This window comes from Malaclemys terrapin, chromosome 18, assembly GCF_027887155.1.
Source record: "Malaclemys terrapin pileata isolate rMalTer1 chromosome 18, rMalTer1.hap1, whole genome shotgun sequence".
Lineage (NCBI taxonomy): Eukaryota > Metazoa > Chordata > Testudines > Emydidae > Malaclemys > Malaclemys terrapin.
Window position 1 is genome coordinate 19,822,410 of NC_071522.1, and position 15,552 is coordinate 19,837,961.

The 15,552-nt window shown below is 45.4% G+C and overlaps 1 protein-coding gene across 1 annotated transcript; it reads right to left on the reverse strand.

The window, feature by feature from the left end:
- Positions 1-659: 659 nt before the first annotated feature.
- Positions 660-15,510, reverse strand: MDH2 (malate dehydrogenase 2). Its single transcript, XM_054008424.1, has 9 exons — positions 15,366-15,510; positions 10,284-10,452; positions 9,267-9,350; positions 7,397-7,506; positions 6,400-6,525; positions 5,635-5,712; positions 3,379-3,478; positions 2,362-2,513; positions 660-966 (listed from the first exon to the last, which is right to left on the reverse strand). Exons 1-9 carry the CDS (start codon positions 15,429-15,431, stop codon positions 835-837), a joined length of 1,017 nt encoding a protein of 338 aa, XP_053864399.1. The 5' UTR covers positions 15,432-15,510; the 3' UTR covers positions 660-834.
- Between the last annotated feature and the right edge of the window lie 42 nt (positions 15,511-15,552).

Sequence of the window (15,552 nt, forward strand, 5' to 3'; positions counted from 1 at the left end):
GAAGTCCTTTGTTGTATTATATGTCAGAGGTTAGAACTAGGTGGGTCTACCTGTCTGCCAATAATTGTGGTGAATGTTACAATGGTCTGGGGGTACTGGCCATTTTCAGTAGCCTGGTCTTTGCTAGTTTTACAAAGAAACTGCTCAAGGGATTTGCAAGGCCAAGCTTGAGGTGATGTCCTGCAGATTTGCGCTGGGGAAGCCTGATGCAGCTACAGAATGGAATATTACAAAGCATTGGGAAAATTTCTCTTTAATTTAACTGGAGCGTATCTTATTGCAACAGTTGGCCAAGTCCATTTGCCTCTCTTCTAGAGAGGGTGGTGTACAATTTACTCAAAAAGCTCCCAAAATTTCTCCAGAAGTGAACCTCACGATTTCCCAGAGACTAAACATGACTGAAGAGGAGCTCAAGGAGTTATGGAGTGCATATCAGCTTCTGCATATGTTACTGTGTTCCCTTCTTTGAAGGGAGGAAGAACCGATCTTGTGTTCATGAATATTAAGTAGGCAAATGGCAGCATAACTGGGTGTTGCAGTATGGGTGAGACCTGAAAGCATAATCTTTGAAATACTGTTGCCCATTCTCATATTTGAGCATTGACAGCTTTAGAAAGCCAGAAATCACGTTGGAGAGTTCCACAATGAGTACCCTGAAAAAAATAGGAGGTTGTTTTATTGATGAGTAAATTCCAATTGACAAATTGAGAGCAGATAATACACTAATACAGAGTGACTTTGATCAAAGCTTGTGCTTTGCATCTGGAGTCTTTTAAAGTGACATGATGCCTTAATAAATTAAGGAAACTGTGATTCTTCTTCCCCATCCGCTCTTCACTTCATGCTCTTCACAAACTCCTCTCCCTTCTTGATAGAAGCTTTCAGCTCAGTCATGGCCTCAACTATCATCTTTTCTTCATACGGAGAGATCTTGCCAATACCTAGATTCTTCTCAATTCCATTTTTCTGACAGGGGAAGAAGGGTTTTTGGGTTACACAATCATTTAGCAAGGAATAGCTTTCCTATCTGTGCCTAGTTAGAGGGTTAAACTTGAGTTTAAAAAACAAACTTCCTCCTCAGCTCTATAACTGGTATATCTGCAGGAGTTGAACAAAATAGTTCAAACACAGCTACTATATTTCGATATGAATTTCCTACCCACACATCAGGATGGGGGAAAAGAATGTGTCCTGTCTAATTTTAGGACTGACTCCTTCCTAGAAGAGGAGCTGAAATACCAACTGCTCCTTTGGTATTTTCATCCCTTCCCCTCAAGTGTTTTGTTGTTTTCTTAAAACCACACACTAGTCCAAGGACCTGAAATTTACACTGCAGGATGAAGACAATCACATACATTTTCACCAGTGGCTTCCAATGAATTTTCAAATCTACTTCAAAGTTACCCTTCTAGCTTTCTAGAGCCCATAGAGTTGAGAGTCTACCATCCTGTATCTGACCTGCTGGGCCCACTTATTTCAATAGTCTTTACTTCTGTCCACCTACCAGAGTGAGTACACGGTCACTGTCCATAATTAATTCCTTCCCTCAAGGACTGAAACTCCCTTTTCTTTTTGTTGCCTCAAAAGCTTCTCTTTACATAGTCCACATAAAATAAACTACATTACTGTGTTTTAATGACACAATAAAACACTCTTATGTAACTTCCAAAGGCCACAGCACGATCCTTAACCCAGCACCTGTACTGGACATCAAACTGCAATTCCCGTTCACCAGTAGAACTTTGATGGCCTCAGTGGGACTTCCACACACACGAGTCAACGTGTAAAGGATTTATTTTAGTAGATTAAGTTATGGTGACAGGACTACTGGGTTTTTATTGACGTTTTGAAAACTCTTCATAAATGGAGACACTACAACCTCCTATTTAGAGTGACTGGGAACCAGAAGTTCAGGCTAAGACGCTGATTTAAATTAGAGGGCCCGGTTACCCAGTCAATTCAAATGCAGAACTAAGGACAGGAAGCAACTGAAACATGAAATTTGCACTTGACTGAGTACATAAGTTACTAAAATAGGCAAGCCCTTCTCTTATTTAGTTTTGCTGAAACACCAGGAGCTCAAAAGCTATTGCAGATATTTGTTTAAAATAGTCCATAGTACTTGACATTTTTAATGAGAAATTAAAATAGTTTTAGGAGTTATGCCACTGCCGGTCTTAAAAAAACATTAGAATATGATTATTAAAAGCCTGAACCAAATATCCAAAGTGTTAAAGTGCTTTCTGAACAAGTGTTGCATTGGCCAAGCAAGCTAATTCTGCAACACCATTCCTGCTTAATAAAGTACAATTTATTACATTAAATGTGCCAGTTAAAAGCACCACCATCCAAGATACATACCCCAAGTAGCAAAGGTGTGGAGAAGTATGGGCACTCTGTTTCTTCCGATCTAACAAAGGAACATTCAATAACCCCTTCCTTTCCATTCATTGCATCCAGGACAGAAAAGACAAACCTGGCACCAGCATATGCCATAGATAAGGTGGCAGATCCTGTGCAAATAGGAATCAGAACAAAAATATGAGAGATCCTAGTGGTATGGACTTACACACTTGTTATTAAACTTTATGCCCAATTGAGAAGTTAGTACTAGTGTAGAATGGAAACTGGTTTACAGTCTCTGCTGTTTGAATAAGAGTGTCACATTTTTGGCTAGGTGGCTGCACAAGCTCAGAAGATAGTGATTGCATATTTTGAATACTTCAGAAGCATCAGAACCTGTCCCCACCACACCAAGTGCAGCTTTTCTTTTAAAGAGGCTGCACAAAGGGGGGGAAAAGTTTTTTACTGCCCGATAGATCAAAAGGAGCAGAATAATTTTTCCTTTGACGTTCCTCTGCTTGTTTTTTCACATTTGCACTATCTGGTCCTTCCTTTCCTCTGTGTTGCAATGAGATAAGCGAGTTTTTTGTTTTTAAATAAAGAAAAGCTGTATAGCAGAAGGGAGCAGTAAAGGACAAGAGATGGACTTAACTGTTCATATTTCACAGTGCACTCGTCAAGTCCAAGGGATGTCATGGCACAAGATCAAAAGCCCTGAAGCTAACACTCAACAGTAACTTTTGGCCACTGACATGCCATTTTAGTGGTATGTGTTTGACACATTTAATCTGCTTGTGACGAGGGTTGTTGCACAGTAATAGATTCCATAGAGTAGGTTACTGTTTAATTCCACCTTAAAGACTGAATTGCTTCTAAGCATGCCATTGGCAGCACTAACCCATTTGCAAAGATTTGTAATAAACACCAAGGCATTACATTGCTCTGTAGATTCCAGTCTATTCTGGAATATAAGAGTACTGCTCGCACTCAGAATGGTCAAACAACTAAGATTCAGAACAGTTTCCAAGAACCAACCTGCTCCTGCTTTAGCTTTCACAACTTCAGTACCAGCCTCCTGAATTCTCCCTGTAAGTGTTTCCAATTGATCCTGAGGGAACTCCACTCTTGGTGTACACTAAAGTGGAAAGGTATCAGTTATCGGTAAATCTCAACAGCCCTTTACATTCATTATAATGCTTCAGAGGCCTAAATACCCAATAGTATTTTTTATATTCCTATAGCAATTTTCATCAGCACACAGTCAAAGTGCTTCAAAGCAGACAGACAAGTATCCCCATTTCAGAGGTAGGCAAAGCCATGATGTGGCCTGATCCAGTTGTCATCAGAGCCAACAGAGAAGCTCTCATTGACTATAAATAGAGGGAGGGAGAAAGCCGGCGGCGGAGCAAACAAAAACAAAAACAAAAAAAGAAACCACTGCCCAAGTTCAGCCAGCCCCTCCAACCGCACCGCGGGTGTCAGGAGAGCCCAGCAAGGGACAGGCATGACGGGGACCACAGCCGAGCAGTGCAAAGAGGAGCAGAAACGGGGTCCCAGCCGCAGAGCTGCGCCTACTGAATTCTCCAGCGGTGGCTGCAGTGGGTGGGAGCCGGGCTGGGGGGAGCTGAGCTGGGCCGAGGGAGGAGCGGCAGCTCCCTGCAGCCCGGCTAGACCCCCTGCAGCACTAGATGGGGGGACTGGCGCGCCTGCAGGGCAGAGTCTTTGTGACGGCTGCCGCCAGGCGGCACAGCCCCGTCTCCACCCGACTCTATGGTGGCTGCAACAGCTGAGCGTGCCCCAGCCCGGAGCTGCCAAGCCCACGTGCTGCACTAGATCCCCGGGGCAGCCTGGCTCGCTTCCCAGCCGCCTGGCTCGCTTCCCGGCCGCCCTCCCAGCCCTGGCCGCTCCGTGAGCCATGGGTGCGGCGCAGGAGGCCCAGGCCTGCCTTGCCTTCTACCGGGGGCTCGGGCAGAGGGAGCCTCTGTGGGATCTCTGTCGGGCCATCCTCACCTTCCTGGAGAAGCTGGAGCAGTTCGCAGGGTGAGTGCTGGGCGCCACCCCCTCCCTCCAGCGCTTGCACCGCCATACAGCTGATCAGCGCAAGCCTGGGAGGGAGGAGGAATGCGGCGTGCTTGGGGAAGAAGTAGGGCCAGAGTGGGGATTTGGGGAGGGATCCAATGGGGCAGTGTCGGGGGGCGAGCCCCTCTGGGCTCCACCTGTGCGCCAGAGCGGAGGGCAAAATTGCTTGTTTGTCCCGTGTTCCGACCGATGTTCGGTCGGGACACGGGACAAACAAGCAAATATCGGGACAGTCCCAATAAAATCGGGACTTCTGGTCACCCTCTTTCCACACTTCTAGCACAGGGCATTACATCAAGGAAAGATCTCTGGATACACACTGCTGAGAACCTCGTCTGTTGCTGTGTTTATGAGGATTTTGAACACTTAAAGTTCTCTGTTCTACTACAGTCATCATCCACACAGTTGACAAAATGTGCTCCCCGCATGGCTAAAATAATCTTTTCCGGTCATTTTGGCCACCCCCCTTTACTAGTTTCCTCCTTTTACTACATCAAACTCAAGATCCCTGACCGTCCCTTCCTAGCTCCATATAATCACACTTCTCCCTTACACCTGAGCATAAATCCTCCCATTCCCAGCCCTCTCCCCTTACTATTCCCATCAGGTCTTTTTAGCACTCCTCTATCACACATCTCTTATCCTTGCAACAACCCACTTCCAGGATTCCTTCCTTCCCTTTCCTCAAAGACTTGTGTTTCAGGCACAGGACTGGGAGTCAGATGTGTGTTTTCTTCTCATTTCTGCCCAAAGACTCCCCATACAACCCTAGGCCACTCATTCCATCTCTGGTGCTTCAGTTACTGACATGTCTCAGAGGTGGATACAGCTTAATTAATTTACGGTTGTAAAGTGTACACATAATACAGTGAATGTCACAGAAATTCAGGTACTAATGATCTCTCCCAGCTCTCTTCCCTAAGAGAGATGTGCCATGGTCTTGTCTATCTTAGATTAAAAGCTCCTTGTGGAAAAGGGTCTTACTCTCAAATGCCACATAAGTTTATGGTGCTTTAAAAGTCAGAGGAATTTAGGTTTAGGACTTTGGAAGTGTGCAGAATGAATTTCCAATCGTACAACAGTCCTTTGTGAATGAGCACACACGGACAGCTGGAAAGAGGCATCAGCAACAGCATTTCAGATCAACATTAATGCAATACTGAATGGGGAAGAACGAACATTTCCATACACTGGGTATTTACTGTAACATACCTGAGAGATCAGAGGGATGATCGTTTTCCCTGCATGGCCACCAATAACAGGAACATTTACTCGAGCTGGATCGAAGCCCTGCAGGAAAACTCATGACTTTAGCAATTATTTTTAAAAGTGTCTGGGCAAGAAAAGCAGTATGCCTTTAGAGACATTGTGCCCTATTTCTATCCTGGACATTTAATCAGACATCTGCAATGTAATGCTACATGGTGTAGAATAATGGAAACAGTTTAAAGTCTAGTCATGTTCTGAAGAATGAATTAAAACCACATCATAGAAATCTATGTTTATCATCACAGTGACTTTACTCTCAGTAGGCTTTTATCAATGAATTGAAATGCCAACACTACAAACTCCACCTGGGGTATGAAAGTCAAGCTGTTCTCCCACGAGAACACATCCTGCAACAAGTCTGTTGCTCAGCGGGGCATGTTAGAAACCAACTCACTCTTCCACAGTTGCGTTGGACTCTAGCACGAGTGAAAATGCCACTATCAGTAAGGTAAACATGTGGCTCAGACTCTCAAGGTGCAGCTATGAAATTCTCTTCTGACTACAACTGCACCGTGAAGGACAGAGACCCTATCCTTAGACTATCCAAAGGCTGGAAATAGCAAATCATGTCCCCATATCCTCCAGTTCTTGGGGAATCTGCGACCATTTGGCTCTGTTCACTCATGATTTATGACAAAGAGCATTGCTAATATGAATGATAAAGGTTCATAGCGACAAATCTATTGAAGCAGGAAGATTAAAACCTACCTTTAGTTCAGCCACAAAAGTATTTGCTCTGACAATGTCCAGTGTGGTAACACCAAAGATTCTGTTGGGATTATAAACCCCATGCTTCTTAAAAATTTCAGAGGTTATTGGGATGGTAGAATTTACCTATAATTGAGAAGCAGGTAGGCATGCATTACCACACTAATACTTTTTGATAGCTATTTATGAAGTTTTAACAGGCTTATAAATCCTTACCATGTAAATATAAACAAAACAATAATCATTACAAAAAACTGAGCTTGTTTAGAGAAAGTTATATTATAAACAGATCTCGTTAACGTGGTAGAGTGAGCCTCTTTACAATACCTATGCCATTTCTACTGTACCATCACAATTTTTATTACACAAGCAAGCTAACAGTAGTGCTCAAATACCTCTGTATACACTAGTGCGCGGTTTTCCTGCGTTAAAGGCCTTCAGCAAACAAAAGTTTATTCAAAGTCTTTGTCAATAACAAAACTGAAGAGGAGAACTCAGACTGGCTGAAATAATGCTTCATCAAGCCTGGCTCAAGACATTCACTGGTTCATTCATGTTATGAAGGGCTGCATATTAAAGAACTAAAGCTTCTAAGCAGATTAATTTACTGGTAGACATATAAATCCTGTGTAGCTGTCTCTTGTGGGTGTACTGCATGATATTTGTTTAGGACCTCTATACCATTTTATACCTATGGAACTGGTCATATTCACAGGACTTAAACATGAACTTGGAAATCTAGCTCTAGCCAATTTGTTTTCATAGATTCATAGATTATAGGACTGGAAGGGACCTCGAGAGGTCATCGAGTCCAGTCCCCTGCCCGCATGGCAGGACCAAATACTGTCTAGACCATCCCTGATAGACATATTGGAAAATGTGTTAATAAGGTACAACATTAATTTTTGGCTTGTTAATACAGTCAGTTAACTAATGCTGCTAGTCCCTTGGCTTCTCTCCACTATGTATTCAGAGTATCCCAGACATTTATGTTTACCGGGTTAGCAATAATGCAGATCATGGCTTCTGGACAGTGCTTGGCACAGGCAGACGTCAAATTCGCAACAATGGTAGCGTTGGTATTGAACAGGTCATCACGGGTCATACCTGGGAATCAACAAATTGAATATCATTCCAGAAGTTAACCAAGTTGTTCCCATTACAGTGGTTAGGAATGTGAGCAAGCCCTACCCAATCAGAACACCAGGAGGGATCAGTGTTGTGTCAAACGCCACCAAATTCTGTCCTACTTCTGGCTGGAGACTCTCCACTTCCGAGAAGGCAATTCACATCCTCCAAGGCTAGTGTCAAGGTTATCCCTTACAACTAGCTTCTGCTAGTAAGAGACTTAGGCCTGGTATACACTTAAAGGTTAGGTCAACATAGCTACACTGGTCAGGGGTGTGAAAAGTCCACACTCCTGACTGATGTAGCTATGCCAACCTAACTCCCAGCATAGATTGCTCAGAGAGATGGTATTCCTACAGCAATAGAAAATCCATTCTACTGGTGCAGGTTGTGTCTACGCTACAGGGTTATGTCAGCATAGCTATGACAATGTAGTTCTGCTGGTAGTCTCCATGGTGTAGACATATCCTAAACTTCTCACTCCTGAAATATGCTTGACTACCTACTGGCCTGGGGAACAAGTAGCACAGGTCATAACCCGGATGATAGAGACAGCAGCCTAATGTATTACTATCACCACATCAGTCCAGACAAATACCATTTAGGGCAGTCATTGAAAGAAGAGTACACAGAGTAGGGGCAGGTGCACAGTTTTTACCCCATTTTATGTATCCAGGTACTTAAAAGGCCCTTATCACTGTAGTATCTTGTCATTAAACTGTCAAATATGGATACCCTGCTCATTGTATGGGTGCCACAGCCCTCTTTGTGCTGGCCAAAAGTATAACCGGGTTAAAAAAAGAATTAGATACATTCCTGGAGGATAGGTCCATCAATGGCTCTTAGCCAAGATGGTAACAGAAAAGAACTCCATGCTCTGGGTGCCCCTAATCCTTCGACTGCCAGACGCTGGGACTGGACAACAGGGGACGGATCACTCAATAATTGCCCCGTTCTTTTCATTCCCTCTGTAGCATCTGGCACTGGCCACTGTCAGAAGACAGGATAACTGGCTAGATGGACCATTGGTCTGACCCACTATTGGTTACGTTCCTAACACAACAGTTTAAGAACAAGATTTAGAGTCAAGAAGTCTGGGTTTATATAGCAGAGCTGGGAAATAGACTCCCTCTATGACCTTAGAGACCCCTCCCCCCCAAAAAAACACACCAAGAAACAAAAGGCAATTTCCACTTATTTGTAAAATTCAGGTAATACATCACAAGGGTGTTGTGAACTTCATTGATATTTGTACAGTTCTCAGATCCTCTGAAGGGACAGCACTATAAAAGTGCCAGTACTACATTAATTGTATACTCCCAAGACTGGTCTCTAGTCCCAGTTCCCAGCAGGATAAAATGAAGTTTTGTTCCTGGAACGTCGATCAGTACTACTTCCAGCATGAAGCCTTTATGGGCTTTTCTATGATGCTCATAACTCTAGCATGAGTGCCTCATATATTCAATAATTCATTAAATACTTGTCTACCTTGCAGGTGTGTATCTCCCTTTTACAGATGAGGAACTTGGAAACAGAAAGATTGTCTAATGTCTCAGAGGAATTCTATGGCACAGCCAGAAACAGACCCCAAAAACCAGAGTCCGTCCAGTGCTCTAAGCCCAAGATGATCTTCTGAGGGACTTGCAGACTCAAGATAGAAGTAGTGGCGTAGCATTTCAGGCCTTACCACAATAATCCAAACATATTAGAGTGCTACGTTCAATAAAATTAAGACCTACCTGGTTTTCTAGGGACTCCTGCAGGAATAACTACAACTTCACAGCCCTTTAAACAGTCTGGCAACTGCTCAGATCCAATAAAACCTGCAATGGAAGATCCAGGTAACTATGCATTTCACTGTTCCAGTGAAAGATTAAACTGTCCAAATCAAATTTAGTAGTGTATGAAACTGTATGTTTAAGGATATCATGTTATTTTTTAATGTAGCCTTCGCCGCCTTCAATATTAATTTCATCCCTTAGAATGAGAATGGCTGAGTGTCTCTAGTAAAGTTCAAACCATCTAATATGCAAATACCGCTGTCCTCAGAAAAAGTGTTTGTAATTCTATTCCGTGAATCAAAACAAATCCCTATGCCTCCTATCAAGCAGCAAACAAAACTTTCTCCTTTGAGAACAACAAACTCTATAAATGAAATGGAAACCAGAAGAGTAAATATATCGTAAAAGTGAAAGTTTAGATAGAATTTTTTTTTTTTTTTTTTTGAGATTGCCTATACCAAGCCACACCCTTGGGAGATTCATTCTAGGAGTGTAGATTCAGACAGGCTCTCTCAAAGAGCTACACTATGGTAACGGTATTTTCCTACAAAGTTCTGAGTTTATCAAAGTAAGAAAATACAGCTGCTAGCTAAAGTCTACGATCAAATTTCTCAATTTTTACTGAATTTATTCTGGTAGCCAGTGTGAACTTTCACATTCAGCAAAAACAGTTTTTCAGTGGACAAAAAAAATAAAATAAAAAATGAAAAAGTAGGTAAAGATGTTCTGACCATCTTAGCAGCAGCTGATCTATTTAACTAAATCTTGTTCTGAGAAGTTATTTGGAGAAATAAGCTATTTCCAGTTTTAGTTTCAAGTTAACAGGAATGTAATTATTTATAAAGACAAGTAGTGCCCCACGTCATATATATAGTAATATTGTTGTGTATCCTACACATAGTGAGAATCACTTCAATCTAGGACCTCTGTGTGCACAGTAATATGCCTCAGATAATTAATAATGACTTACGATACCTTTGACATTGGCTCTTGTCTCAATGTGGCTGAGGTCAGCTGCAACGCCAGGGGTGTGAGCAATATCATACAGGTTGAGGTGGCTCACTAAGGGGCTATTCTTCAGTAGAAGGGAAAGAGGTTGGCCAATCCCTCCAGAGGCACCCAGCACTGCCACTCTAGCATTGCTCTGAGGAGAAAAGAAAGAAGGACACAGATGTTTTTTAGCAGTTACTCAATAATGGCTTTGGAGCCTTCATCACACTTAAGTTTGCTTCTGATTTTTGAAGAGCTCTGTTTGTCTCAGTTGAGTTTTGTTTTTAAACCAGACAGGGGGCAAACTGGATTCAAAACTAAACTCTTATGGAAGACATAATTTCTTAAAGGAAGTATCAGTAGCAAGTCTCTGGAGAGATAAGACAAACATTTAAGAGATGGATGCTTCTTCAAAGCTGGATTCTTTTCCGTAAGGAAAGATACTCAAACAATTGTCTCTCAATTTAGAAATTTTTCCGCCATGGCAAATGCCGTCCAGAACTCTGCTAGGAGGAGGGCCCTACCAAATTCATGGCCATGAAAACACATCATGGACCGTGAAATCTGGTCTTGTGTGTGCTTTTACCCTATACTATACAAATTTGATGGGAGAAGACCATTTCTCAAATTGGGGGCCCTGATCCAAAAGGAAGTTGCAGGGGGGTTGCAAGGTTATTTTAGGAGGGTCACAGTATTGCCACCCTTACTTCTGCGCTGCCTTCAGAGCTAGGCGGCTGGAGAGCGGCAGGTGTTGGCCAGGCGCCCAGCTCTGAAGGCAGCGCCCCACCAGAAGCAGAGCAAAAGGGTGGCAATACCGTACCAAGCCAATCTTACTTCTGCGTTGCTGCTGCCAGTGGCTCTGACTTCAGAGCAGGGCTCCCAGCCAGCAGCAGAGCAGAATTAAGGGTAGCAGTACTGCAACCCCCCCTACAATAACCTTGTGACTCACACACACAACTCCTTTTTGGGTCAAGACCCCTACAATTACAACACCGCAAAATTTCACATTTAAATACCTGCAATCATGACATTTATGATTTTTAAAATCCTATGGCCATGAAATTGACCAAAATGGACCGTGAATTTGGTAGGGTCCTAGCTATGGGTCTACCTTCTGGTTTATTAGAGACACACAATTCTGTGGCTATTCCAGTTTTAGTTGCCAATATTAGAAGAAAGAATCTGCTTTCCTCCTAAGCTAGCTGAGTGAGTGACCATGCTGCAGGCTGTGCCAGCTCCTTATTGGATTAGCAGCTGAGGAGTTGTATCTTGATCTGCTGCGTCTCCATTGCAGGACCAGCGCTTGGGCTTCAACCCCCCCTCCATAACAGGCCAACTAGCTCTAGCTTAAAGCACCACGATCGAGCTAGATGTGTTTGTGGACAGGAGTTGCGTTAGGGGCAAATCCTGAGTTACAGTTCAAACTAACAATGCAGTGTAGAAAAATCCTGAGATGTGGCAGCTAAATTCCTGTGTTCTCAAATAAGCTTTGCTACTGGAGTGGCAGGAACCACTTAACTGCAGTGTTAAAATGGTATGGCCCGGTGAATCATCATGAAGCCTCTATCTTCTACAATAGATTGCTAGTTGATGAAACCCAACTCACGTAACTAAACTGCGATCTGACAACACCAGATCAGGATGAAGACACGCTGGGAAAGCAGTGAGAGAACACCCGTATTGCCTTGCTGTACCGTCTTCTGTGACTAGAGGACCTTTACTATGCCTGATTGACAATTCTGAGCCTTTAACAAGCAGTACATGAACACACAAAGGTATGCTCCTACCCAGCAATCAGGTTGCATGGGTTAGCATAAAAGATGAGTGCAAGTCTTTGGATAGATTTCTTGAATGAGCGTGCTTAGCGCTACTGCTTGAAAACGGAAATCTGAATTATACAGAAGCTACTCATTTTAGCAGTTAGCTTTTGCCATGCAGAACTCTGCTCTTGGTTCTTGATTAAGAAGTCTATCCAATTAGATTGCAGAGATTACGTTTTTCATTAATACTTATTGTTTAGACTAGGTTACCTGTGCATTTTTCAGAGGTAGTTTCTAACTCATATAAGGGATGACGAAAATGAAGTTTTGCATTCTCACCTCTGCACTGCCTCACGTACATATTTGTAGAAGGAAGATTAAATGTAGTTGATGTTTAATAGAAGAAAGTTTATTTACTGATAGAGTTATATTGCTAAGGTACATTGGAAACAGTGCCCCTTTAAAATGAATTTACTGACTCAGTACATAAATCATATAGCTTTAATGACTAATGTTTAAAGCTGGGGTTTTCAAATGGGCCTAAAGGAGTTGGGATCCCAATTCCCATTAAGAGTCAATGGGAATTGGGCACCTAAACTCTTCAGTCCCTTTGAAAAATCTGTTTAAGTGGCTCTATCTTTAAAGGGGGAAGACTATATCACTGTGACAAAACAGTAATTAGAGTATTTTTCAAAAAGTGGATTCACTTTGGCAGTAATCCAACCTGCTTGTTACTGAAGTAAAATTCTGCATAAATGCTCTCTCCCGCAAAGATCAAAATCTAGCAATGGTCATAGGCAGTGTATTGCTATGAAGTCACCAATGAACCTCAAGTCTGTATTATTTGAAATCACACTTAGGGGAAGAAGTCTTATAAATCTCTTAATTTTCTCATGACTTCAAGTCATTAGAACATTGATAGGCAGTGAGTTGATTTCTAGGTATGATATTTGAATGTTTCTGTTATTAGCCCCCCCTTTACACAATCACCTTTATATTCTCTTGCAATTATGACACAGTCCTCTTAAATGACCACTTTACCATTGAGAAATTATTTACTTAAGATAGAAGGCAACTGGACTCTGGTAGGGGAAGGCTAGAATTCTATTTACATGCATAAATTGATTTAAAACAGATTTAATCTGCAGCCTCCACCCTTAATTCCCATCACTATTTTCAGAGTAGCAGCCATGTTAGTCTGTATCCACAAAAAGAACAGGAGTACTTGTGGCACCTTGAGACTAACAAATTTATTAGAGCATAAGCTTTTGTGGACTACAGCCCACTTATGCATCCGAAGAAGTGGGCTGTAGTCCACGAAAGCTTATGCTCTAATAAATTTGTTAGTCTCTAAGGTGCCACAAGTACTCCTGTTCTTATCACTATTTTGAAACAATTAGATGCTTATGTTCAGGAAAGGATTGAAGTAATCAATACTAATCTATCTCTCAACTCCATTAAATTTTGTCAATACTCAGTTGCCACACACTTGCTGATTACTAGCTACATCTGACCAATGAGAGTCCACTTCTGTCCTGATCAGAAGTGAATCGCCAAAGGGATAGAGAAGCAAAATGGCACGTTTATTTTGTGGCCCAGTGTCAACTATTTATGTGGCTGGACACCTAAAGATGCCCAATATGCTCCATCTTTCACTCCAGGATTTCGGGGTTTCTGGCCCATTTCTAATCTGCTTTGTTGTTTGTAGTAACTATTTAACATGAGATCCGACTTAAATAAGTTAATACTTGGTTGCAGTGTGGTTGAAGCCATGCTGGTCCCAGAATATTAGAAAGACAAGGTGAGTGAGGTAATATCTTTTATTGGAGCAGCTTCTGGTGGTGAAAGAGAAGCTTTCGAGCCACACAGAAGTTTATTGGACCACAGTTGGTCTAATAAAAGGTATTAACTCGTCCACCTTGTCTCTCAAGTTAATACTTGTCATTTAAACGTAAGTATTCAATTTAACAAGCAGAGTAACACCATAACTGTCTACACATGCCATTAGCATAGTACTGTTAATAGAGTCTTTTCAATATAACACATCTGATTGATCTCCCGGGAGGCAGGCTCGACATAGGATAAGAGTGGGAGAAAAGCAACAAGTAAAGAAAGTAAGGGAAGAAGGACGGCAGAAAAGGAGGAGCAGAGAGATGATGGAAAGACCGTGTCAAGAGACATTTGAAGAGAAAAAGCCTGAAGTCGAAAACCTACAAACTCACGCCACGGGGCCGCAGGGCGTGGGGAAGACTCGCTGGCACCTGCGACCCCGCGTCAAGGGGAAGAAGGATGGAGAAGCGAGCGATGTAGCTGGGGGGAGCCCGGCCTCGCAGCCAGGGCTCGGGTGGGCGGGGTGACCTTGGGGAAGTCACACCCCGGCCTGTGCCTCGATTCCCCCATCTGGAGAGGGGGAGGGGGTGGGGGAGGGGGCTGCCTGCCTGCAGCCAGCGCTCCCGGGTGCCCAGGCGGGGCTGCCTGGAAGAGGGGGGCTCGTGGCCAAAGGGACGCCCCCGTCACCCCAGCAGTCGGGTCCAGGGGGGGGGGGGCAGCGACCCCCCTTGCGCACAGCAAAGCGCAGCCCGCCCGGGGCGGGGTGGGGGGCTGGGCAGGGCCAGGCCCGCGCCCCCCGGCTGCAGGCGGGGGAGGGGGGAGGGTCCGGGGCAGAGCCAGGCGGGGCGGGGTGGGGGGCTGGGCAGGGCCAGGCCCGCGCCCCCCGGCTGCAGGCGGGGGAGGGGGGAGGGTCCGGGGCCGCAGGCAGAGCCAGGGGGGGTAGGGGGGGCAGGGCCAGGCCCGCGCCCCCCGGCTGCAGGCGGGGGAGGGGGGAGGGTCCGAGGCAGAGCCAGGGGGGGTAGGGGGGGCAGGGCCAGGCCCGCGCCCCCCGGCTGCAGGCGGGGGAGGGGGGAGGGTCCGGGGCAGAGCCAGGGGGGGTAGGGGGGGCAGGGCCAGGCCCGCGCCCCCCGGCTGCAGGCGGGGGAGGGGGGAGGGTCCGAGGCAGAGCCAGGCGGGGCGGGGTGGGGGGCTGGGCAGGGCCAGGCCCGCGCCCCCCGGCTGCAGGCGGGGGAGGGGGGAGGGTCCGGGGCAGAGCCAGGGGGGGTAGGGGGGGCAGGGCCAGGCCCGCGCCCCCCGGCTGCAGGCGGGGGAGGGGGGAGGGTCCGGGGCAGAGCCAGGGGGGGTAGGGGGGGCAGGGCCAGGCCCGCGCCCCCCGGCTGCAGGCGGGGGAGGGGGGAGGGTCCGGGGCCGCAGGCAGAGCCGGGGGGGGGGGGTGCGGGGGGCTGGGCCAGGCCTCGGGCCCCCGGCCGGCCGGTACCTGCGCCGAGGTGGCGATCCCCTTGCGGAGCGCGGCGGCGGGGCCGCTGAGGCGGGCGAGCAGCATGACGGGCCCGGGACGGTGACTCCAACGACCTCCACCACAGGCAGCGCGCAGCCAGCACCGCGAGATCGCCTCCGGCCTGCGGGCAACGCGAGACAGCCCCGAAGCACCGCGAGATTTCGCG

Coding starts and splice junctions, on each gene's coding strand:
- MDH2 (XM_054008424.1), bottom strand. CDS start 15,431: ATGCTGCTCGCCCGCCTCAGCGGCCCCGCCGCCGCGCTCCGCAAGGGG. Junction 7,507..9,266: donor AGGAGTCCCTAGAAAACCAG/GTAGGTCTTAAT, acceptor GTTGATTCCCAG/GTATGACCCGTGATGACCTG. Junction 6,526..7,396: donor TCTGCATTATTGCTAACCCG/GTAAACATAAAT, acceptor TCTCAATTATAG/GTAAATTCTACCATCCCAAT.